We start from the raw sequence: 26753 nt of genomic DNA, 5'->3' as shown, positions 1-26753 counted from the left end.
GGTTGAAACAAGCACTGTTCTCCCTAAGAATCTCTCAGAGCATATCTGGGGGCATTGGCTGGCCTAGCTGAGTCCAGTTGGATTTCACAGCTAATTGGGTTTTTGAGACTACTGCAGTCTATGTACTAACCATATGTTATAGTGTACAGAAAATGACTTATGTGGAATCTATACCTAAGGCAGCTATTTGTATTTGATTGATTTGCTGTTAATTACACAGTAGTATACACTACAGCACATTACTTGATGTGGGGAGACTACAGTATGTGTGTTCAATCCATTGTGTAAAGATTGTGTTGGCATTCAGTGTTTGCCTACCTTTCAAAAGAGCATATTCACGATGCAATAAAAGCAAAGTGGCTGCAGTCTGTTGTCCAGAGAAAGAGAGAGAGAGAGAGTATGCACCTGAATAATCACAGAGTGCATCTCATGCAGCCGACATTATGGGCTTTGGTGAGGGGGTACGACCCCAAACTGGAGTGAGTGACAGTCAGGCAATCTGTAACAGTGTCTGAGGTCACAGCCGCCCATCCTGAAATACGGTCCAATCAATATTGGCAATGAGAAGCGATGTGACGAGTGGTCTATCCACACCTCCGGGCAGAGGGAGGCAGATTCATAAATCAATCCTGTCCTTCAGGTCCTGCTTGTCCCGCAGCACTTAGAACGGCAAGACAAGGCAGATACTGTATGTTAGCAGCTTGGGGACAAATTAGTTTTGTAAAAATTATGCATCCTGGCTCCGGGGGAAAACATATTTTTTTAAAGACATTGTGAACAGAAGTCAGTAGACCAAGAAAATCATTACTGCTGAACCCGCATGAAACTAACTTCTATTAGGCAGCACTTTATAAACCATTGACGCACCAGACAGAGAGGCATATAGACTTGTTTTGAACAGGGAAATGACTTTGATGGAGAATGGAATGATACCAAACTACTGGACCAATGAACAGCACTTCATGTACTGCTATGTGACAAAATTGATAAATTCCATGTGGCGTGAAATGTACAATTCTTTATTTTTCCCCTCTCTTGGCTTTGCTTACCATCCCTCAGCTTTTGTTGCATGATAAATGTGGAGACAGACAGTTGTGCGTCACTTCTGTGCTGCAGTTTGTGTGGAATGATTTAGTGGGTTCTGATGCCCTCTACCTGAAGAGAAAATAGAACCAATGTGAGGCTGTGTCCCTTCTTTCTCCCACTCTGTAAACATCACTTGAGCCATCTCTCACATCTCTCAGATGGCCCAGGATACTTTTCAGTCTCACTGTTTCCACTCAAGTTGCCCCGCCAAGGGCAGGTATGTAGAGGACAAATAGAAACTGCTATGAATCTTCTGCTAATTTCTTGCAGAATAAAAGCACATCAAAACACAAATGTAGGCATAAACAAGACTTGTAAACGACATTGGATTAAGCATTATTTTAATTTCATACAACATGAAGGTAGACTAGGTACACTTTGGATTTGGCTATTTCAGCCACACCCTTGCTGACAGGTGTATGAAATCGAGCACACCACCATGCAATCTCCATAGACAAACGCTGGCAGTAGAATGGCCTTACTGAAGAGCTCATTAACTTTCAAAGTGGCACTGTCATAGGATGCCATCTTTCCAACAAGTCAGTTCGTCAAATTTCTGCCCTGCTAGAGCTGCCCCGGTCAACTGAAAGTGCTGTTATTGCGAAGTGAAAACGTCTAGGAGCAACAATGGCTCAGCTGCAAAGTGGCAGTCCACACAAGCTCACCGAACGGGACTGCAGAGTGCTGAAGTGCGTAGCGAGTAAAACTTCTGTCCTCGGTTGCAACACTCACTACCGAGTTCCAAACTGCCTCTGGAAGCAACGTCAGCACAAGAAATGTTCATTGGGAGCTTCATGAAATGCATTTCCATGGTTGAGGAAACGCACACAAGCCTAAGATCACCATGTGCAATGCTAAGCGTCGGCTGGAGTGGTGTAAAGCTCGCCGTCATTGGACTCTGGAGCAGTGGAAATGCGTTCTGTGGAGTGATGAATCATACTTCACCATCTGGCAGTCCGACGGACGAATCTGGGTTTGGCGGATGCTAGGAGAACGCTACCCTAGTGCCAACTGTAAAATAGGATGTACTCACTGCACAAAAATCACATTTGCTATATGTGTCATATGAATATTGTAATAAATCCGTCAGGGGAAATCACAGAAATCCACACGTTGACACATCACACGGGTGACACGTCTTCCCAGGATGTTGTGTTGCTTCTCTCACCCCAGAAGGATAGAGAGCTATGCAAGGGCACACAGCTCTGACCCCTGATCGCCGAGGTAACCTCTGTTGGGAAATTAATAGAGCGCGTGTGCAGAGGGCTCCCTTAGGATTGTCCTCATCTGCACAAATCAGCACTGTTAGGGTCGGAGTGGCATGTGAAATGACATAGGACTATCTTCAGCCTGAACAACAGACTTGTCGGAAATTCATAATAGTCCTGCTGTGGATGAGTAAGATCTCCCACCCCTTTAGAGCTTACAGGAGCTAAGCCTACAGTACTTGGTCTCTCACTGTCTATATGTCTCTTCTATTTTTGTCTCTCTGTCGCTCCCTCTCTGTACAGTATGTCTCTCTCAGTTTATATACAGTGGGGCAAAAAAGTATTTAGTCAGCCACCAATTGTGCAAGTTCTCCCACTTAAAAAGATTAGAGAGGCCTGTAATTTTCATCATAGGTACACTTCAACTATGACAGACAAAATGAGAAAATAAAATCCAGAAAATCACATTGTAGGATTTTTAATGAATTTATTTGCAAATTATGGTGGAAAATAAGTATTTGGTCACCTACAAACAAGCAAGATTTCTGGCTCTCACAGACCTGTAACTTCTTCTTTAAGAGGCTCCTCTGTCTTCCACTCGTTACCTGTATTAATGGCACCTGCTTGAACTTGTTGTCAGTATAAAAGACACCTGTCCACAACCTCAAACAGTCACACTCCAAACTCCACTATGGCCAAGACCAAAGAGCTGTCAAAGGACACCAGAAACAAAATTGTAGACTTGCACCAGGCTGGGAAGACTGAATCTGCAATAGGTAAGCAGCTTGGTTTGAAGAAATCAACTGTGGGAGCAATTATTAGGAAATAGAAGACATACAAGACCACTGATAATCTCCCTCGATCTGGGGCTCCACGCAAGATCTCACCCCGTGGGGTCAAAATGATCACAAGAACGGTGAGCAAAAATCCCAGAACCACACGGGGGGACCTAGTGAATGACCTGCAGAGAGCTGGGACCAAAGTAACAAAGCCTACCATCAGTAACACACTACGCCGCCAGGGACTCAAATCCTGCAGTGCCAGACATGTCCCCCTGCTTAAGCGAGTACATGTCCAGGTCTGTCTGAAGTTTGCTAGAGAGCATTTGGATGATCCAGAAGAAGATTGGGAGAATGTCATATGGTCAGATGAAAGCAAAATATAACTTTTTGGTAAAAACTAAACTCATCGTGTTTGGAGGACAAAGAATGCTGAGTTGCATCTAAAGAACACCATACCTACTGTGAAGCATGGGGGTGGAAACATCATGCTTTGGGGCTGTTTTTCTGCTAAGGGACCAGGACGACTGATCTGTGTAAAGGAAAGAATGAATGGGGCTATGTATCGTGAGATTTTTAGTGAAAACCTCCTTCCAACAGCAAGGGCATTGAAGATGAAACGTGGCTGGGTCTTTCAGCATGACAATGATCCCAAACACACCGCCCAGGCAACAAAGGAGTGGCTTCGTAAGAAGCATTTCAAGGTCCTGGAGTGGCCTAGCCAGTCTCCAGATCTCAACCCCATAGAAAATCTTTGGAGGGAGTTGAAAGTCCGTGTTGCCCAGCAACAGCCCCAAAACATCACTGCTCTAGAGGAGATCTGCATGGAAGAATGGGCCAAAATACCAGCAACACTGTGTGAAAACCTTGTGAAGACTTACAGAAAATGTTTGACCTATTGAGATAAACCTTTATTATTGACCAAATACTTATTTTCCACCATAATTTGCTAATAAATTCATTAAAAATCCTACAATGTGATTTTCTGGATTTTTTTTCTAATTTTGTCTGTCATAGTTGAAGTGTACCTATGATGAAAATTACAGGCCTCTGTCATCTTTTTAAGTGGGAGAACTTGCACAATTGGTGGCTGACAATACTTTTTTTGCCCCACTGTATGTCTCTGTCTCTCTGTCTGTCTCTCTCTGTCTCTCGTCTTTGTGACTCTGCTTGTACATACTGTATTAATTCCCTTCCATTTTGTGTTCACGACCCTTGAGTAGGCTCTCATCTCCACTCTGCTTCATAAACTGTATGAGTAGCTGGTCTTACATGCATGCAGAATACTGAGCTGTGCACATTTAGGTTGATAGATTAGTTTACATTTGGTTTGACACCACAAGGAGAAGGGGTTTCCTGCATTGAGGAGTGCTGCATGCATTTTGGTTTGGTTTGTTCTGTGTAAAAGAATGCCTTGCTAACAGGAAGAGGAAGGTCCAAACCCTGACCCGGCAGGACCTGCCAATTTGTTCAGAACCCATGTCTCTGAAAATGTGAGATAATATACAGTACCAGTCAAAAGTTTGGACACACCTACTCATTCAAGGGTTTCTCTTTATTTGTACCAGTTCTACATGGTAGAATAACAGTGACGACATCAAAACTAATACATAAATAAATAACACTTAAAAAAAAAAGTGAATCACTGATTTATTTAGAATTTAAGGCACACTTAACCAGCATGGCTACAACAGCATTCTGCAGCGATACACCATCCCATCTGGTTTGTGCTTAATGGGACTATCATTTGTTTTTCAACAGGACAATGACCCAACACACCTCCAGGCTGTGTAAGGGCTATTTGACCAAGAAGGAGAGTGATAAAATGATGACCTGGCCTCCACAATCACCAGACCTCAACCCAATTGACATGGTGTGCGATGAGTTGTACCACAGAGTGAAGGAAAAGCAGCCAATAAGTGCTCAGCATATGTGGGAACTCCTTCAAGACTGTTGGAAAAGCATTCCAGGTGAAGCTGGTTGAGAGAATGCCAAAAGTGTGCAAAGTTGTCATCAAGGCAAAGGGTGGAGGTTTGCAAGCCGAAAAACACCATCCCAACTGTGAAGCACGGGGGTGGCAGTATCATGTTGTGTGGGTGCTTTGCGGCAAGAGGGACTGGTGCACTTCACAGAAGAGATGGCTTCACGAGGAAGGAAAATTATGTGGATATATTGAAGCAACATCTCAAGACATCAGTCAGGAAGTTAAAGCTTGGTCGCAAATGGGTGTTCCAAATGGACAATGACCCCAAGCATACTTCCAAATGTGTGACAAAATGGCTTAAGGAAAACAAAGTCCAAGGTATTGGAGTGGCCATCACAAAGCCCTGACCTTAATCCTATAGAAAGTTTGTGCGAGCAAGGAGGCCTACAATCCTGACTCGGTTACACCAGCTATGTCAGGAGGAATGGGCCAAAATTCAGACAACTTATTGTGGGAAGCTTGTGGAAGGTTACCTAAAATCGTTTGATCCAAGTGAAACCATTTAAAGGCAATGCTACCAAATACTAATTGGGTGTATGTAAACTTCTGACCCACTGGGAATGTGATGAAAGAAATAAAAGCTGAAACAAATCATTATCTCTACTATTATGCTGACATTTCACATTCTTAAAATAAAGTGGTCATCCTAACTGACCTAAGACAGGGAATTTGTACTAGGATTAAATGTCAGGAATTGTAAAAACTGAGTTTAAATGTATTTGGCTAAGGTGTATGTAAACTTCCACTTCAACTGTATATATAGGAGTTTATATACCAAGTAAAGCAAAAATAAACCCTAGGGAAAGTGCTGCAACTAATTTAGTGGCCACTGAAGGCTGCATTACGGAAGAATGAATAATCAGGCTTCAAGACTAATTCAACTGAACATCTCAGAGGAATCTCTCTCTCGTGTGTGTATGTGTGTGTGGGGGGGTCATGTGAAGGAAATACTATAACCACCCCCCAGCCACATCTAGCTAAGTGGATGGGTCACTATTGTCTAGACATGTATACATGTTCATGAATAACAATAGATGGTCGTAATCACCCCCCAGACACACCTGGCTAATTTGATGGGTCATGTAATAATCCGGCTGAAGTGGAGTCTTTTGTTTAGACATGTAGCTAGCTAGCTAAACAATGAACCAACATAATCCCATACTACTACCAATATAAACATTGGCATAGCTGTAGTATGAATCTGCAGGTAGCTAAAGATAATCATCTGGGTTCAATGTTAGCTAGATTTCTGATTCTAATAATATTACTGCACAGATCATACACAACGTTAGCTGGCGAGCTAGCAAGCTAACGTTTGCTAGCTAACTAACAGTAAAAACAACTTTCTGACAAAATTTGAAACTTGTATCTGAAAATGTAGCAAGACTCTTACCCGTATAAATGGATGAATGCTTCACGGCAGACTGGAACCATTTAACTCTGTTTTGTTTGTAGCTACATCTTGTTTGGTCAGCGTTGTGTCAAGTCACTCCGGTTCACACTGATCTGTCGATAGCGCCTGCTAAATTCAGGGCATCAATGTTGTTGAGAAAAGTAGCAAAACCTTTGTAGTCCTCGATGGCCAACTGTATATCTTTCAAAAACGGCACGGTAGAAAGGACTGTCAACACATAGTGAACAGCTCACGTTATAGACAGAAGCATGCTACATGGCAGACCAATCCAAACGCATCTCCCGCCATGGCCAGACCATCCATTATCTCAGCCAATCATGGCTAGCGGGAAGGTTCCTTTCTTTTTCCATGGCTAAACCAACTAGGCTCGTAATTTAACAATTCTATTCGTATTTATGGATGGAATACACATTTGTTGATAAGGCACATGACATGTTCCAGAAGGCATTTCTGCCAAAAAATGCATTTTGATCAAAAATAAATGTTTACGTTCAAATGGCTCTCCTGTGAAGTGACGTACGACATACGCCTAGTTTCCTGAAACATAGTCACATATATATATATATATATATATATATATATATATATATATATATATATATATATATGGGGGATTGGGAAATGATGCAGACAGTTACATTGATAGAAGACACAATCTGTCTGCAATATTAAAGCTGATCTACTCCATAAACAAAAAAAACTAGCTAAAACAAAAAGCTTAGTTTGGGTTAACTGTTTTGAACTCGAAGCACAGATAGGACACATGCAATTCATTTCTTAGGCATTAATCATGCAAACACATGTTTTTTTTATTGTGGCACGGCATCAGCGAGATTCAAACCTATGAGCTTCTGTTTTCTATCCATGGAATTACAAAGCTCTTACAAAGATGTTCATTTTAGTGTATTCAAACAGACCCCATTTCAAAGAAACAAGCACTCATTAAGATAAGGTGTGGCTAATTAGTTGAGGCGGCCAACACACCTGAACACACTTAATAAGATAGATCAGGGGTCTCCAACCCTGTCCTGGAGGGCTAACTGGTTCAGCTTATCAACCAGCTAATTATTAGAATCAGGTCAGCTAGATCATGGTTGGAGTGAAAACCTACTGTACAGGATGGTAGCTCTCCAGGAACAGGGTTGGAGAGCCCTGAGATAGAGTATAGATAGAATTTTGTTGATGTTGAGAATGGATTGTTTTTAAATACCTTTATTAGAACGTTCTTTGAACAATACTAATGTTTTCTTGTGGTTTTTATGGAAAGTTTAAGAACATGAAGGAGGAAACCTGTAGGAAAAGTTATGCTAAAGTACTAAAATTCCCACAAAGAAACATACGGTTCTCAGAACGTTATGTGCTAGCTGGGTATCCTGTGCCATTCCCAGAATGTTGTGGGAAGGTTGTACGCAAAATAAGCATAGGACAACCACGCTCTCACCAAGCTCTTAGAAACAGATGGTTCTCAGAACGTTATGTGCTCCTGCATTACAATCCCATGAGCCATTTAAAACCAGAAAACCTCTCAGTCCAAGTTCTTGCTCCAAAATATATGGTGACATTCATACAGAGATTATTTTCCAAATCAGTGATTCCTATCTGCAACATATTGTTATTTGATTTCGTAACAGTATGAGCTGAATACTGGAAAACCTGATTGAAGGCTGGCTCCCAAATGCATCTATACTTGACTCAAACAGGAGCTCCCTGGGGATGACAAACCAAATGCAACATTAGGTCCTACATCCTAATAATCTAGGAACATCTAGCTGGAGGTACCACAGCATCTCTTTCCTGCATTTTTTTTTAGGTAATAGGAACTCAGTAATCTCTAGAGGTCCTGTACTTTAGTACTTCGTAATTGCAGAGAATCTAAGAAGCTGCTTGAATTGAACCATTGGGTTCATGCATACCAAAGATTTCCACTCTAAAATACTATGATCACTGCTATGGCTACAAATCAGACATGTAAGAATGTGTATGATTAAAGTTATACGCATTTTTTAACATTTGAGATATGCAATAGAAGCAGTCAGATATCGAGAGCTTGGGACTATAAGGTTATATCTGCATTTTTGTCAAAATTGAGTTATTGACGTAGCCTTGTTCTGTTCCATGTTCTCTACCTACTGTATATAATATCGCTGACACCATTCAAACCAATGAGGGTTGGGAATTTTAATGCCAATTATCTCAGAATCATCTTTTTGCCGATAGAACCTTATAGAACCAGGCTACAGTATATTGCCTTTATGAAAAGTAATGACTCAACAGGAAGGCAAAACAAAGCACATAGAGCAGCCAATGTTTCGTCGCTTTACTGAATACCGCAGTCAAGAACAGATTGATTGGTCAAAATGTTTAATATCACAAGACTATATGGTTTATATACTTTATAGTTATGTGAGTTAAGACCCCTGAGATCGCCTTAGTGTCCTTTTAGTTCTTCATAGAGAATTTCCCCATCCCCATTCTCTCCCTCTCCCAAAAATCCAACACCTACTGTAAGTCAAAACATGGGGAAAAACACGCGTGTCATTTCCCACATGCCTGTGTAACATGAACAGTGACTAAACTACCCCCTATCCTAGGCCTCTCCACCCTCATCCCCCCTTTCTATTTTCATTGCAATATTATGCAGAATGATTTATCTTGGGGACTTTAAACGTTGACCTTTTGCAAGGTGCCAGAGTCCCCGGACAAAGCAGCAGTAAGATTAATGTGGCAGATCTCTTGATGGGCCAGTGTGTGTCGAGGACTCTCAGAGGACTCCATACAGTCTATACATCGAAACGTCTCACCTCGGCCTCACATAGCAAAGCCTGGCAGGGTGTCACTGTCACTCTCACCAAGGACCCCAGTGCTGCTCTGCTGGACTTGGACACTGGTGTGCCTGCCTGCCTCCTCCACTCCGTCTCCTGTTCCATTTCACTTCTGTGAGACAACTTGCTGTGAGAAAAGTTGGTGGTGACTATTGGTTACAGGTACTAGGCGAGGGAAATGTCCACTTTGTTTTTTGTTTTTGTCAGAACCGGGAGTTGGCATACGGGCTTCTTGCACACGCCAACTCTGGGCTCTGAGTTACAAATACAAAACACATGGTGGACATGTATTCCTCGCTCTGTATCTGTAACCACAAACTTCAATGTCATTTATCTTAAAGTTAAAAGACCAATATAAACATTCCCTTGCATCGCCGCAGATGCGAGCTTTGCTAGCTGCGTTGAGGTTTTGGGTCATCTCAGACTTTTTCTAATACAACAGCTCAGCTGGCCTATGGTAAATGGCAAGTTGTGACGCTAGCAAGCTAGCTAGACTCAGAACTTACAGGTACATTAGGCTAAGCATGATCAGCCCAAAATTGAAAGAGGCACTGAAATTACACATAATTGAGGCACATTTGCCCTGCTACTATATCATTCCAGCACCTTACTCACATAACCACCTAGAGTATGCTGGCTTGCTAGCTAATTGAGGTTTTGAGTAATCTCAGCCATTTTCTAATAAAATGCTAGCCAGCTAATTCCTGTTAGCACACAGACAAAGAGTTAATGGGCACATTAGGCTTCAGAAGCCAGCTGGTTAGCTATGATTTCACCATGGGCAACGACAACTGGCAACTACTTCATTTTCAGTCATGTTCAACTTATAGCTAGTTTATCCATTGACCACAGTATTAAGGAGGATCACTGACTGAAATGTAGCTATCTAGAAATGATAGTGAAACCATCATAGGACAAGACTGTATGAAATGTAGGGGGAAGGATGCACATAGAATCCTCCTGTATTCTGCTAGAATGACACTTAGGCACAGTGTGATCACTGAGCAGGCGTGGACTTGCCTTCTATTCCTCCTCCAATAATCACTGAATATCACACCTACATAGAAATACATAGATGGATTAAGAAATTCCATCTGCTCCGGTGCATGGCATTATGAGAGGATGTCGTTATTAGTCATCTAAACTGTTTCTAGTAGGATTTCAATCCCATCATCATCGCTATGTGAACACTGTGGGTCAACATTTGGAGAGCCGTTAGTTTGATTATGTGTGAATATGTTGCTCATTCACATTCTTTGTTGTCGTTTTACCCTGCACTTGAGGGCTGTTTTAAGGAAGATCCTTCCACCAATCGTTTTTTTAATACACTCCCTCCTCATCGGTATGCTAGATGTGCCCAACACAGACTGTGATTGTTTTGTGTAATCCAGCCGTGCTCTGCATGGCCTGTCAAATTAATGAATCATCAGTCATCAGGTATTATGGGAGAAAAGGAGGCCTGTTTAACTGCCACCTCCCCCCAATCTACCCCCCCCCCCCCCCCCCCCCCCTATCAATGTATTGATCCAATCGCGATGAACGTGGCCAATGAGGCATTGACGGTACAGTAGATAGGCCAGGTTAAAATCACATCAATCTCAATTCATTTAGGAGCCTTTCTGACAAAATAGACATTGTAGCAGCACAGTGGCTCTGACCGTTCTGCTGTCCACCTAGACTAGCTTTGGTGAATAGCCCTTGCCCCTCCACCTCACACCCCCACCCCCACCCCCATATCCACAGTGCCTGAGGAGAAATGTGAAAAGCGTGTCATCCCTGAGAAACATCTCCAAATATAACTGAGCTCACAGTGGAAGCAGATGCGTGGATGGATGTACAGGGCTGTGCTTTGCAACGATAAAAGGAGATGCTCCACAGGATTGATTGTTTTACACTCTTCACACTCTGATCTCATGTCTAGTGCACCAATGGAGCAGTCTCAATGTAGACATGGTGACCTTGGAATGACACATTTGCTGTCCTTTTTTTAATGCCCATATTGATTCAGCTATAAAGCAAAGTTATTGTGCATTACTGTAGGAGAGGACATTATATTTGAGACCAATGGTGTCTGTATCATCCTGATTTAACCGTAGAATGGGAGCTTTGCATTCTATAGTAAAGCACTGATTACTGGACTCCTGCCTTATAGAATGTTTACATTCATCTGCCCTTGTTATAAAAGACCAAGTCTCAAATCTAGACATACAGCGCATTTGGGCATATGTAAAATTATATTTCAATATGCTGTCAGTCATCTACCAACAAATAAGTCCAGATGGATATTTTATGATGATGGCAATTTACAACAGCCTTCCTGGAAGAAAATAGAATATTGTCCTGATCTACGATTTCTGGCAAAGTCATAACACATGATAAGATTCCTTTTGTATTGAGGTCGCCTTGCTGGGCAAGGTGATTCATGAATAAAAAAAAACACAAGGCTGCTTTTGGTAAACAGCTACTAAAGGGTTTAAGTGTCCGTTTAAAATGTATGGCTAGGACAATGAAGTCACCCCTCCGCCTCTGATATTTGATTCCATCCTAATGATCTTGTCCTAAATCATTTTACAAGCACTACAATGTTTGTGAATATATATTATATGATGGTGAGTGTGATTCCTGTTGACCTCTGTGACCAGGGATGCTTGCCCTGAGGGATGCTTGCCCTGAGGGATGCCTGCCCTGAGGGATGCCTGCCCTGAGGGATGCCTGCCCTGAGGGATGCCTGCCCTGAGGGATGCCTGCCCTGAGGGATGCCTGCCCTGAGGGATGACCGTGTCCACCACAACAGATGTCTGATCGGGTGATGCATGCTGGTCTTGATTCCACACATACCTGTTGCATGCTGGTCTTGATTCCACACATACCTGTAACTATGCAATGTCCCTCTCCTACTGTATCATGACCATAAACAAAAGGCACTACTGTAGCACCGGCAGACATCAAATTAACAACTGTTCATTGTGCTGAGACCATATCCTACCTCCACCTTCCCATACCGACCATCCCCCAACTGTCCCATAAAGGTTTTCACACATGAAACACAGTCATACATCATCATCACAGTACGAGCGACTGTATGGCCTCTACAACCTACAGTAAACTGTCTGCTGTCTCTACAGACAAACAGGAGGAACCTCTGGTCCCCTGTTTTCTCTGGCCCCTGTGATAATGTCTAGTGGTCATCACATTATACTCTGCCTGCCCGACAATGTCACAGAGCATCTCTCTCGTTTGCTGCACAACTCTATTCACAGCACCTTCGCAATGATCCACAATAGCCACCTAATCGTGTAACACAGGGTAGAGTTGAGCGATCTCGTCAATTAGAAATTCCCACATGAGGATGGGATCCCAAAAGGAACTCTAGCGAATGATTAACCCATTGTGGCCTGCTTGCAGCTCTGTAATTATGCCCCCATGTGTGTTGGAGGCAGATGCTAAAATCCATCCCTTCCTAATTAACCTCTGCTGACACGGCTCAGAAACGGATAGAATGGAGCATTTCACAGCTGACATGCTGGCCTGGGCTCAAGTCATGAATCGACTGATCCACAGTGAAATTGCGACATTTCTTTGCTGATTGCAATCGATATTTGATACTTTTTTTCTAAAGAAAGAGAGAAGAACAACAAACATGATAGCTAAGTCCTTTGTGTTATTTCTCTGTTTGTGTGTGTGTGTGTGTGTGTGTGTGTGTGTGTGTGTGTGTGTGTGTGTGTGTGTGTGTGTGTGTGTGTGTGTGTGTGTGTGTGTGTGTGTGTGTGTGTGTGTGTGTGTGTGTGTGTGTGTTCACACCTCCTCATTTTGACATAGGGAGAGCAGGCTTCATTTTTCCAAAGAATCAGGTGGAAGGTTAGGAATGTGGTTGAGCTGTAGAGTGAATTCCCTGGGTCAGGGTTGGAATAGGAGGGGTTAGAGAGGTGAGCAGGCCCTTTTAGTCTTCACTTATGGACAGAAAGCCCCTCTATGGAGTGCTGTGAGTCACCAGAGGGAAGGGTTTTTACACAGAACACACTGTGCTCTGTCCCCGCTCTCTCACCCACAAACCCATGCTTTGCCAGACAGTACTAGTCCCTATGGACCTAAAAAAGCTTTAAAATGCATCTCAAAATATGTATGAATCCAAATCCATTTATCACTGCAGTTTCTAAGTTCTGTAGCGATGGTGAATGTTGTAAAACCTATAGGACCAGATTTGCAGACTGGAGCATAAAAGTACATTTGGGCAGCACTAGATATTATTTACTTGCCATTGGCATGGAGAGTACTTAATGGCAAAGAAAAAACATGTTATTCTGCTTAGAGAGGGTACCAGGTTAGATGGTTATGTGCAGGTCTATCTTGCATCTCCATATTACTGTCCTATGGCTCTTTTGAATTTGCTTTACAAAACACACAATACAGACTTTCAAAATACAAACTCTGTTCTCTTTTTTTTACCGCAATTAGATTTATGTAGCCACTATTGTTCATTGATAATGGAACCATTAGGAGTATCCATCAAAGTAAAGAATAACAAACACAATTGTGTGTGTGTGTGTGTGTGTGTGTGTGTGTGTGTGTGTGTGTGTGTGTGTGTGTGTGTGTGTGTGTGTGTGTGTGTGTGTGTGTGTGTGTGTGTGTGTGTGTGTGTGTGTGTGTGTGTGTGTGTGTGCGTGTGTGTGTGTGTGTGTGTGTGTGTCAGAGATGGGATGTGTGTAAACGTCATCACAACCTTCTATCTCTCCTCCCCTCTTCACTCACTCTGACTCCCAGGCACATTCCGTAACGTCTCATCCATATCCCGTGAAGGAATGAATCCATCAAGTATTCTGTTATTATTGGTCGTGTGTATGAACGCTGTAATTCCACAGTGTATAGTAAGCCCACAGAATATAGAGCAAAGCATTATGTCCCCCCTACTTCTCCACTGCCTGGACCTCATATCTCCATGGTTATCCCCACATGCAGCCCCAGTCCCAGTCGCACTCCTCTGAATCTGAAAGAGACAGAGATGGAGAGTGGGGAGGAGGACATGGGGATGGGGTGGGGGGACTGCAAGGTGGATACTCCTCACTCTTTGTGGTAATGCTTTTAAATGCAGCTATGTATGCTGGAAAGCCTCTGCTCACTGAATTTCAAAATACCTCCAGCACCATTGTTTTTTTTCCTCCTCTGTGTACCAAATACAAGCTGCAAGCAGTCACGCTGCTGTTTCCATGGCAATATATATCTGTGAGAGGAATTCATTAACCCTTTCTCGCAGGGGTTCCGCGCAGAAATCCCACATAGAATACATATAGGCAAACAGGCAGGGATGCTTCTATTTACGGAAGCCTTCTCACATTTGATACATGATAGTAAATCCATGCAGGCTTTATTTTTGGTCATGGCACATTTTGCTGACTTCTGTAGTTTTCATGAATTTACATGATATTAGTATAGACAAGCCTTGATTAATTTATTCAAATTCAAACTAGCTAGAAAGAGAAATCCATTAGAATTGTCTTAATTTCCCATGATCCATCCAGGTAAAATGTGCATCAAGACTAACACTGTGTTAAACATGCCAGCTGTGAATAGAGGGTTAAGAGAATGTCCAGATGTAGCCCTTTGCCTCTTTAAGTCAGGTCCACATCACAGATAGATAGAGATTGGCTCAAAATGTATAATAAACAAAGTGCTGGCTGAAGTGCAGCTTGTCAAAGAGAAAAAGAGAGAGAGAGGAGAGAAAGAGAGAAAGAGGAGAGACAGAGAGGGAGTAGAGAGACAGAGAGCGAGGGAGAGGTGAGAGAGAGAGAGTGAGAGAGATAGAGAGAGAGAGGAGGGACAGAGAGAGAGGAGAGACAGAGAGAGAGGAGAGATGAGAGAGGAGAGAGAGAGAGGAGAGACAGAGAGAGAGGAGAGAGAGAGGAGGGAGGAGTAAGAGAGGAGAGAGAGAGAAAGATGAGAGAGAGAGAGAGAAAGAGAGAAAGAGGTGAGAGAGCGAGAGAGAGGTGAGAGAGAGAGAGAGAGAGGAGATAAAGAAGAGAGAGAGAGGAGAGAGGAGTAAGAGAGGAGAGAGAGAGGTGAGAGAGGAGAGACTGGGAGAGAGAGAGAGAGGTGAGAGAGGAGTAAGAGAGGAGAGACTGGGAGAGAGAGAGAGGTGAGAGAGGAGTAAGAGAGGAGAGACTGGGAGAGAGAGGTGAGAGAGGAGTAAGAGAGGAGAGACTGGGAGAGAGAGAGAAATACACACAAAACACAGGCACCCAAGCAGATAGGTATGTACACACACACACACACCTGACACCTCACTGATGATTACCCAGCAGATTGCTTAAGACATGGGGGCGTAAGTGAACACAACACCTGAGGTTTCACAGACATCAGTCCCCTGCCTGTTCATCTGGCTCAGTAGCCACTCTTACGTGTGTGTGTGTGTGTGTGTGTGTGTGTGTGTGTGTGTGTGTGTGTGTGTGTGTGTGTGTGTGTGTGTGTGTGTGTGTGTGTGTGTGTGTGTGTGTGTGTGTGTGGGTGTGTGTGTGTGTGTGTGTGTACAGTAGGTGTGTATGTGTGTGAACACGTGATTTTGCACTTGAGCCTGCATGTGCCTGCTTGCGCATATGTGCTAGTGTATGAAGCAACATGACTTGACTTGTGCACAAAATATACCCCATCGACACAACAATGACTTCTCTGAATATGGTTCAATAATGATAGACCATTGCAAAGATTAACCTTTTGTTTGCCCTTTACAAATACTTAATTATTCATGTGTTTTGAATTAATGGATGCCATGTCTGTATAACGAAAGGTTAATAAATTGAGAGGGAACAGGGTTGAGTATAGGGAAGATAACACAGACATACATTCTGCACGTTTGGATTGTCTTACACATTCTCTGTCACTAACATGAATCAAATGTAAGGCGGAGCCACATAGCCATGTCCCAGCTAACTTCTGGAGTAGGTCACATCACATGATGCGGTGAGATGTGTAGTGTCCTGGCTCAGAGGACAGCAGTGTGTTTAAGGTCAGGTAGTAAGCATTCTGGAAGGAGCTGGTCAGGTATGGGCAAGTACAGTTTAACAGTGTGTTGTCTGGAGGGAGGTGGTTCTATATGGGGAGTACAGCGTGGTGTCTGGAGGGAGGTGGTTCTATACCAGGAGTACATTGTGGTTTCTGGAGGGAGGTGGTTCTATATGGGGAGTACAGCGTGGTTTCTGGAGGCAGGTGGTTCTATATGGGGAGTACAGCGTGGTGTCTGGAGGGAGGTGGTTCTATATGGGGAGTACAGCGTGGTGTCTGGAGGGAGGTGGTTCTATATGGGGAGTACAGCGTGGTTTCTGGAGGCAGGTGGTTCTATATGGGGAGTACAGCGTGGTGTCTGGAGGGAGGTGGTTCTATATGGGGAGTACAGCGTGGTGTCTGGAGGGAGGTGGTTCTATACCAGGAGTACATTGTGGTTTCTGGAGGGAGGTGGTTCTATACCGGGAGTACATTGTGGTTTCTGGAGGCAGGTGGTTCTATATGGGGAGTACAGCGTGGTGTCTGGAGGGAGGTGGTTCTATATTGGTAGTACAGCGTGGTGTCTGGAGGGAGGTGGTTCTATATGGGGAGTACAGCATGGTGTCTGGAGGGAGGTGGTTCTATATGGGGAGTACAGCGTGGTGTCTGGAGGGAGGTGGTTCTATATGGGGAGTACAGCGTGGTGTCTGGAGGGAGATGGTTCTATATGGGGAGTACAGCGTGGTGTCTGGAGGGAGGTGGTTCTATATGGGGAGTACAGCGTGGTGTCTGGAGGGAGGTGGTTCTATATGGGGAGTACAGCGTGGTGTCTGGAGGGAGGTGGTTCTATATGGGGAGTACAGCGTGGTGTCTGGAGGGAGGTGGTTCTATATGGGGAGTACAGCGTGGTGTCTGGAGGGAGGTGGTTCTATATGGGGAGTACAGCGTGGTGTCTGGAGGGAGGTGGTTCTATATGGGGAGTACAGCGTGGTGTCTGGAGGGAGGTGGTTCTATATTGGTAGTACAGTGGGATATCTGGAGGGTAGTGGTTCTATATGGGGAGTACAGTGTGGTTTCTGGAGGGAGGTGGTTCTATATGGGGAGTACAGTGTGGTTTCTGAAAGGAGATGGTTCTATATGGGGAGTACAGTGTGGTGTCTGGAGGGAGGTGGTTCTATATGGGGAGTACAGCGTGGTGTCTGGAGGGAGGTGGTTCTATATGGGGAGTACAGCGTGGTGTCTGGAGGGAGGTGGTTCTATATGGGGAGTACAGCGTGGTGTCTGGAGGGAGGTGGTTCTATATGGGGAGTACAGCGTGGTGTCTGGAGGGAGATGGTTCTATATGGGGAGTACAGCGTGGTGTCTGGAGGGAGGTGGTTCTATATGGGGAGTACAGCGTGGTGTCTTCTGGAGGGAGGTGGTTCTATATGGGGAGTACAGTGTGGTGTCTGGAGGGAGGTGGTTCTATATGGGGAGTACAGCGTGGTGTCTGGAGGGAGGTGGTTCTATATGGGGAGTACAGCGTGGTGTCTGGAGGGAGGTGGTTCTATATGGGGAGTACAGTGTGGTGTCTGGAGGGAGGTGGTTCTATATGGGGAGTACAGCGTGGTGTCTGGAGGGAGGTGGTTCTATATGGGGAGTACAGAGTGCTGTCTGGAGGGAGGTGGTTCTATATTGGTAGTACAGTGGGATGTCTGGAGGGTAGTGGTTCTATATGGGGAGTACAGTGTGGTTTCTGGAGGGAGGTGGTTCTATATGGGGAGTACAGTGTGGTTTCTGAAAGGAGATGGTTCTATATGGGGAGTACAGAGTGCTGTCTGGAGGGAGGTGGTTCTATATTGGTAGTACAGTGGGATGTCCGGAGGGTAGTGGTTCTATATGGGGAGTACAGTGTGGTTTCTGGAGGGAGGTGGTTCTATATGGGGAGTACAGTGTGGTTTCTGAAAGGAGATGGTTCTATATGGGGAGTACAGTGTGGTGTCTGGAGGGAGGTGGTTCTATATGGGGAGAACAGCGTGGTGTCTGGAGGGAGGTGGTTCTATATGGGGAGTACAGTGTGGTTTCTGGAGGGAGGTGGTTCTATATTTGTAGTACAGCGTGCGTTCTGGAGGGAGGTGGTTCTATATGGGGAGTACAGCATTGTGTCTGGAGGGAGATGGTTCTATATGGGGAGTACAGCATGGGTTCTGGAGGGTAGTGGTTCTATCTTGGAGTACAGTGTGGGTTCTGGAGGGAGGTGGTTCTATATGGGAGTACAGCGTGTGTGGGATGTGGGGAAGAGTGAGTAGTGACAGCATCAGCACAAACTGGAGCTCTTCTATAGTGCCTTCAGAAAGTATTCAGACCCCTTGGCTTTTTCCATATTTTGTTACGTTACAGCCTTATTCTTCAATGGATTAATAAATTAAAAAACATCCTCGGAAATCTACACACAATTCACCGTAATGACAAAGCGAAAACAGGTTTTTATACATTTTTGCAAATGAAATATTACGACAGAAATACCTGATTTATATAAGTATTCAGACCCTTTGCTATGGGACTCGAAATTGAGCTCAGTTGCATCCTGTTTGCATTGATCATTCTTGAGATGTTTCTACAACTTGATTGGAGTCAACCTGTTGTAAATTCAATTGATTGGACATGAGCTGGGAAGGCACACACCTGTTTATATAAGGTCCCACTGTTGACAGTTTATGTCAGGGCAAAAACCAAGCCATGAGGTCATGTCCTTGAGTGGCCTAGCCAGAGCCAGGACTTGAACCTGATAGAACATATCTGGAGAGACCTGAAAATTGCTGTGCAGCAACACTCCCCATCCAATCTGACAGAGATTGAGAGGATCTGAATGGGAGAAATTCCCCAAATACAGGTGGTCCAAGCTTGTAGCATTATACCCAAGGCTGTAATCAGTGCCAAAGGTGCTTCAACAAAGCACTGAGTAAATGGTCTGAATACTTATGTCAATTTGATATTTCAAATTTGATATATTTTTTTTGTTGCTTTGTCATTATGGGGTACGGTGTGTAGATTGATGAGGAAAAATAATGCTGTAACGTAACTAAATGTGGAAAAAGTCAAGGGGTCTGAATACTAACCGAAGGCACTGCATGTACATTGCAATTTATTGGCCTCATTGCTGTTCCAGTATTTATTTTGGGCAAAATAGTACACACTCATTACCCTTTTAATGACTGCATGGTTTTTCTGCTGCCATTTGGAGCCTATTGAAATTAGTGAGATAGCATGGTAGTTGAACAAACTAATGCTGTGGGATCTAAAGGCCTCATAACGCATGATTGGCTGCGTCCAGCATTGCTGTTAGTTGGTTTTGTTCATTACCCTTTCTGTTTATGCTTTGTCAAGATTTGCTCATCCATTTTGGTTCAGATCTACTGTATTTCTTATTCATCCGCCCCTTAACTCTCTCTCTCTCTCTCTCTCTCTCTCTCTCTTTCTGACCAATATAAGCCTAACATAATGACAGTAACAACGTACAGACTAGAACTATATGTAATCCAATTGTGTGGCCTAATTGGCTGTGTTGAAATGCCCTCATCTGTAAACACAGCTTTTAATGGCAGTTGTGGATCCACATGGATGGGAACCCCCAAACCGTGAGTTACATTGTTTGGCTCGTTAAGACTATTCACAGTACTGTACATGACGCTTGACGTCCCAAGTAGCATCCCATAGCATGTATTATATAACACTGTTACAATACACTGTGGAAATGTGTCACTGTGGTCGTTTATTATGAATTGTCACGTTGTTGTGAAGTCTAAAGTAATTCTCTCTATATGGTGTTGCTTCAGTTCCTCTTTATTCGCACTATACCTTTGGCTATACCATTGCATATACTGTAGCACTCAAACAAATGACCGGATTCTGAACGTCTTCAAAGCAAATGTGAGGGTTACAGTTACAATGAACTCCCCTTGAGAACAGCATCATGTAAGGGGGATTCACCTGCTTGCCTATCGTACGACACACAGTTTGTTACTGGCCGTTATGATTTGTGTTTTGTCTAAATATAGTGAGCTGAACCCCTCCTGTTTGATCAGGCCTTGCGACAGTGACCAGGGAGAGAGTAGCAGTGTGAGTGAGTGCATGTAGAAACTCATCAGTGAGATGGTACCCTTAGCAGAAAGCCCAGAGCATACATCAGTTATACAACCATTGATTTTCACATTCCTTTCTTCCTTTAGCCCAGGCAGTCGTTGTCAGGTGTAACATGAGAAAAGGCAGTATTTTTCAAGCCCTGTTGCTCCCTGGAGGTCTGCTGGAACTCTCTGTTCCCTACGGAGGGTGAAAACAGGAAGACAATTGGTGGTCCAGGGGAGATGGACTGGAGCCCTTCTCCCAACACTGTCACCCTCCCTATCCCACTATAGAGCCGATATGACCCTCCCAAATCAGATATGTCACAGAAATCACTGAGTGGCTTGAATGAGCGCATTACCTAAAGTTAGTCTGTGCTGTTTGTAGGAAAGAGAGGCACATGATTACATTTTTTTAACTAATAGAAATGTCCACTATCATTTATCAAGCATAACCAAAGGACCTCTCTGTAAAGGATGAGATGTATCCTAGTCCTGTATTTATTTCCAGGGATTCTCGGCTGCACCTAGATGGTTGCTGACCATTGTCTTCTGGTGCTGAACTTCGGGATTCCCATTCTGACGCTGTCCATGGTGCTGAATCTCCAATCGCTGCTATACATTGTTGGTTTCCTTCACCATCTGACCTTTTTCTATTGTGACAGTCACCACAGATAATCCTGCAGAAACATTGCAATTTCATAGTTCATAGATGAACCCACCACAGTAAGGGAGATGTTGAGAGAGAAGTGCAATGTGGTTTTATGTATGTCATCGTGCCCAGGCATGTCACATTCAGCGTATAGGTGCAGGGAAATGTGTTGCTTTACAGGGTCAGCCATAGGAGTACGGCCCCCTGAAGCAATTAGGGTTAAGTGCCTTGCTCAAGGAAACATTGACCTTTGGGTTACTGGCCCAACTCTCTAACCACTAGGCTACCTGCCGCCCATAGCTAGAGAAGAAGAGCAAAATAGTGACTGGGAGGCAGCAATGCATTAAGCATGTGATACTATTTATATCAGAGGAGTAAGGGTGACCCAATAACTGGCATGCGTTATGCAACATGTGAGCAAAGGGAAAAAAGGAGCAGGGAGCACACACATCTCAGGGGCTTGGATGGCCTTCCACAGAAGCCAATTAGAGCCAGGTCCTGTGTTCAGGTGACCCCGGGGACTAGGGTTCCAGCATGCATGGATGGGCTTTGGGGGGAAAGGCAAGTGGACAGAGGTGTCGATTTTGTGTCCCTCAGAGACTGTGCTAAGGGCACACTGTCTGAGACGCTCCGTCTTTCTCCCCACAGCTAGCTAGCGCTCCAGCTAAGCTGACCCTCGATCTCCCTCTGACACAACCCAACCTGGTGAAGACCTATAGCTAAGGATTGTCTGAAAAGGAAATGAAAGGGAAATCTCTAGCTATTTTCCACATTTTCATCCCGTTTTCTGTTGGTTCAGGAACAATATCAATGAACTAATCATCTTCTTGCAAGATATTGTGGAATATACAAGAATCTTTACTTTTTGTGTATACTGTATGCCAGCCCTAACCATATACCAACACCTACACTAGTAAGCAACGAATAAATGTAATTAAACAATTGAAAATGTTTGACATATACAATTTTGAGATTCAACAACCAAAATGTGTGATATTTACAAAGTAAACGGGTGTTGCCATCAATCCATTGCAGTGTTGCATTTCCAAACAGCAGGCTTGGCTGTGTTCATTGAGTCAGCAAAAAGAAGTGCCTTGGCTTCAGTGAGATGCAATTCTCTCTCTCGCTCTCTCTCCCTTTTTCTCTTTAAGAATGCATCTTAAGTTTGTCTTTTTACAATCATAAAGGAAATTAATTAATTCAATGAAATTATAACAAAAATACATATTCAACATCATGCTCTCTACAACACTGTATATTTGAATTAAATTATTCATGCAACAAATATAATTAACTTTTAAAATGTAAATATAGAGGCAGAGAATAAAAGTGAATTAAATGTTTCCAGGCATATTGCCGTGGATTAAGGCTGTTTAAGTGTATAAAGGCTTGCTACTGATTAAGATCGGCGTCAGCTATTGACACGCCTGACGATGCGCTGTCCACTGTTATAGATTAGCTGTTTTAACACTTTTTTTTTGTACAAATGTGTACTTTTTCATCACCAATTAAGTTCATGATACAGAGAAAACCCAAATAGTTGCTGGTTTGACCTCAATATCAATCAGTCCAGCACCACTGACAGAGTGGCTGGCTCTCTAGCACAGACGATCAATACAAACTCTCCACTCTCAGTCACTCCCTTTATTTGGATAGTCCAGATTGTTTGTCTGTAGATGCTCTACAGATGGTCATGCTATCAACAAACTATCTGTTGAGAAGCAACTGCTTGCTAAGGTTATGGTTAGGGTTACGATAAAGGTTAGCGTTAGTAGATAGTTGAAATGTCACTGATAGTCTGTAGACGGTCTGTAGAGCATCTAGAGATGGACTATCCAAAGAAAGTGTTATCAAACTCTCTTCATACTTGGTGTGTACAGTAGTAAGTTACAGTAAGTTTGTTCTATTCTGTTTGTTCTATTTCAAAGCTTGCCAGATTGTGTTACACTATATTATTGTCATGATGATGATGATGATGGTGATGAGGTGAGGCAGGCTGATTCAAAGTGTAGCCATAGCAGTAAGTTCAGTCCTCTCTAAAATACATGGGAGGCCAACTAAATTAACTACTATGCAGTGGCAAAACAAGTTTGTCTCTGTTAAGACACTTACAAAGATAACAAGACCGTGGTAAGGTTTGAAAACAAGCTGAGACAATATGGTGATTCAAACTGTAACCATAGCAGTGAGTTCAGTCTCTCTAAAATGCAGGGGAGGCTAAATACGTTTATTATTGTGCAGTGGGAAAACAAGTTTGCCTCTGTTAAAACACTGACAAAGAGAACACACATCATTCAAAAGGTATTCCAGGCCCATCACGTCACTGAACCCTAATTAAATGTTAGCATTTGGAAGTATGGTTCACACATGGGCCTATACATCAGAATGTCTGCTCCTCTGTCCCACAGATGATGCCACAGTAGTGGCAGTGGTTCTTTCAATGAGCTTTTGCACATAGCCTTCGAAACACCATAACTGCATCAGTGCTCGCTGGGTTGCTTAGCAACTGGATAGCACATAGATCCCTACAGAAAGCCTCCTCTTCTGTGTGAAACACATCTTGTCTGATTGTACCATGTGATGTGCATTGGAGTAATAATGTGATTATCATTCAAATAAATACTTGAATAATGTTTTATGCTATTTAAGTTATTGATCTAATATGCTCAAGTGGCTGCAGCAGTGCCTGTATGTTCTTTATCTACTTACACAACTGTATGGATGTAACGTGAACTGCATTTAAATTGTGTGTGTGTGTGTGTGTGTGTGTGTGTGTGTGTGTGTGTGTGTGTGTGTGTGTTCAAATAGGCTATGTGGTAAAGTGGTAATGCATGTAACGCACCGGAAGGTACTAGCAACATTCTAATGGGTTGCAGGGAGAATAGACTCATATGGCCATCATTTCACTTCATTCCTTGGCGATTCAGTGCATGGATAGGCTGCCGTTGAAATTTCTCCTTAGATTTCAGATTTTTACCATTTCAATTAACATTAGCATTTTATACAATTCATTAGGCTGAACTTATTTCCCACGAAATCTTGTACAAGGGAATTTCAACACTTGTTTTCACCGCAAATGCTCTTGTGGGTGTTCCTCAATCTTTGTCATTATTTGCTCAGTGCTTCGAGAAGAAGATGAACGAAACATGTAAGGTATTCAATCAAGAGATAAGGCTGGACAACGGCGACGACTGGGCATTTCACTTGGTTATCCTCTTTGACATAAAATCCAATGTTGTGATACATACACTGGCCGATATATATGACGGGTCATCCATATTTCGCTGTGCCTAATTTTCCACCAGAAGGGTGATAGAGCCTGCTCTGACGTCTGCATCAGAAATTGTCCATTGCATTTTTTTATGGACATTTTTTCCTCACTGACTTTGAGTTGAGAGAAGCAAATTTACATCATCATCAGCAACAAAAGGGGAATGAAGATTTATGTTTTATTTTTTTTACCCACGCCTCCCCTTTCACCCCCAAACATTTACAGCTAAAACAAATTCTTAAACACATCATAGCCTACATTGTGGAACAATCTCTAGCGCCGGAGCATCGCTGGAACCATGCCTCTTCTGCAGGTTTGGACTGGGAAATTGCAACTGCCAATTTAATCAACAAGACGCTGCTGTTCCTTATCAGACGTCTCTCAGTTTTCTGTGCTTTTTCGTTTTTAAAGAAAAAGGCTTGTTATTACTTTTTGAAAGTCTTGTGTAGGCTGTAATGAGCAAGATGTCGGATCTTCTGGTGTTGGTTGAGGGGGTCTGTGACCTGCACGGATTTCCATAGCTTGGGAAAACAGCTTGGACCAATTACGAGGTTTAAACACGCATTTTGTATAAAGCCATTACATGACTAAATGTATCTTTTTTTTTTTTGCAGCAATTTATTTGAATTGCTTTTTTAAACTTTCTTTTCACAATTTTCTTTGGACCACAAGCGGTTGGATTATTGAAACTATATAAGGATTTGTGGAAATGTTGGGTCCTCAAGAAGATAAATTATGTGGAATGTTCTCTGCTTTGGCGGCTCTGTCCTTCGTTTGCTTTGTTCAAAGGTAAGACAGCATTCTAAGATATATTTCCATGAGAGCAAACGCTTATCATAACCCTCAGAAGGCTATAGGAAGGAAAACCCCCACTGAAATCAGATTTTGTCAGCACCGACATTAAGGCGACATTAACACTCGTATTGCGTTTGCAATCTTAACACGAAACCATTTTCTGCGGCGCACGCGCCTTTGTGCGAGCAAGAGGCGCGCGTTCATGTTGTCTATTGTTAAACGCACTCCTATCCAAATTGTAAATAGCGGCTAATTGGCTGGGGCGAGTATCAATCATATTAAATACAATCAGACCGTACATACCCGATAATTAGTAACAATGCTGAGTCTATTAAATTAGCCATTGATCAATCAGCACCAATAGCTTTTTAATGGATGTTAGCCAGAGGAATGTAGCCAAAGCCTCATCCGTACTGTAATTTTAAGACGTTAACTATAAACGTATATCTGCGCAATGTACATGGAAAGAAGAAAATCATAAATCCACCTAAATGCAAATGACCATGTCTTGATTCCACCCCCATCAACAACACCATGTCGCCTACCTACTACCGATTTATCCTTGATCAGCGGGATAAAATAAAACTCAAACGCCTGTCAGTCGTCTAAAGTAGGTCATCATCACTTCAACACATATGATTTTGAATTTGATCAAACCTTTAATTCAACATTCACACTACTCTTCAAGTCTTCAGTCCTCTCCAGTGTTGCGTATTTTGAGCACCTGTAACTGCCTAGTGGAGATGGTGAAGTAGGCTTAGCAATAGAACGACGATTTCTTGACTAATGTTTTGTCATGTCCAATGTAAATGAAGACATACTGGTAGGCCAACAAAAATAAGATCTATGTTCACCACGTTCACATGGTATATTCCCCACTGGGCTACATTGCATTTAACCTACTGAGACTGACAACACTCGCTCGCTAATCAAACAGTCGTGGCCCCAAACTGGGTCTTCCATTTTGACATTTCAATTTCATTCTAGTGGCCAGGAAATAAACGGGGTGATCACTACGCTTCTCACGCTCCTACACGCATTGACACGTTCATCAGCTCATTGATTTCATACTTGTATGCCTCGTGAATTATGTGGTTAATTACATTGTCATTCAGTGTAAATAAGTAACATATCAATCAGGTATTTTATTTAATTACGGAATTTAAATACTTGTGTGTTTCTCAATGTCCCACTGACACATGCAATTAGATGTAAGAGGTGAGTCTTTAGCATGCCAGGTGTAGCCTAATTCAGATCACTTCAAGAAAGCAGGCTCCCAACTCCCACTAAAGCAGTGGTTGTCACCATAGAATTACCAATTAGAAATATTGAAATGTCATCTTTTAGGTTTGCTACTGAATATTGAGCAAGTTGAAGGCTACAAGTGAAATGTATTCAAAAGTAGGCTAATTGAGCTTCATGTTTAGTTTCAACTCATGGCTCCTGACAGGGTCTTAAAACTGTGATTTCTTTCCACAGCACCTCCACTGGACAAACCGGAATATCTGTGGCCAAGGCCACGGTGGACAAGTTGCTGAAGGGGTATGACATCCGTCTAAGGCCTGATTTTGGAGGTGTGTGAGATATATTGCACCTGTGCTATTGGTTGTTATTTTTTCTGAAACCATTTGAATTGTTAGCCTTTTGGAACGCCAAAGGCAGAGGCTTTG

At 43.1% G+C, this 26753-nt stretch overlaps 1 protein-coding gene across 1 annotated transcript in view; it reads left to right on the top strand.

Moving 5' to 3' along the window:
- Positions 1-24997: 24997 nt before the first annotated feature.
- The window catches only part of LOC139419563 (gamma-aminobutyric acid receptor subunit beta-4-like), a 59284-nt gene continuing 57528 nt past the window's right edge, over positions 24998-26753 (top strand). The window contains exons 1-2 of the mRNA XM_071169534.1: positions 24998-25077; positions 26563-26657. Of these exons, the coding sequence (XP_071025635.1) occupies positions 24998-25077; positions 26563-26657 (175 nt within the window). The remainder of the gene's footprint in view (positions 25078-26562; positions 26658-26753) is intronic.

Source organism: Oncorhynchus clarkii, chromosome 10 (assembly GCF_045791955.1).
Source record: "Oncorhynchus clarkii lewisi isolate Uvic-CL-2024 chromosome 10, UVic_Ocla_1.0, whole genome shotgun sequence".
NCBI lineage: Eukaryota > Metazoa > Chordata > Actinopteri > Salmoniformes > Salmonidae > Oncorhynchus > Oncorhynchus clarkii.
This window is presented reverse-complemented; position numbering and strand designations above follow the sequence as displayed.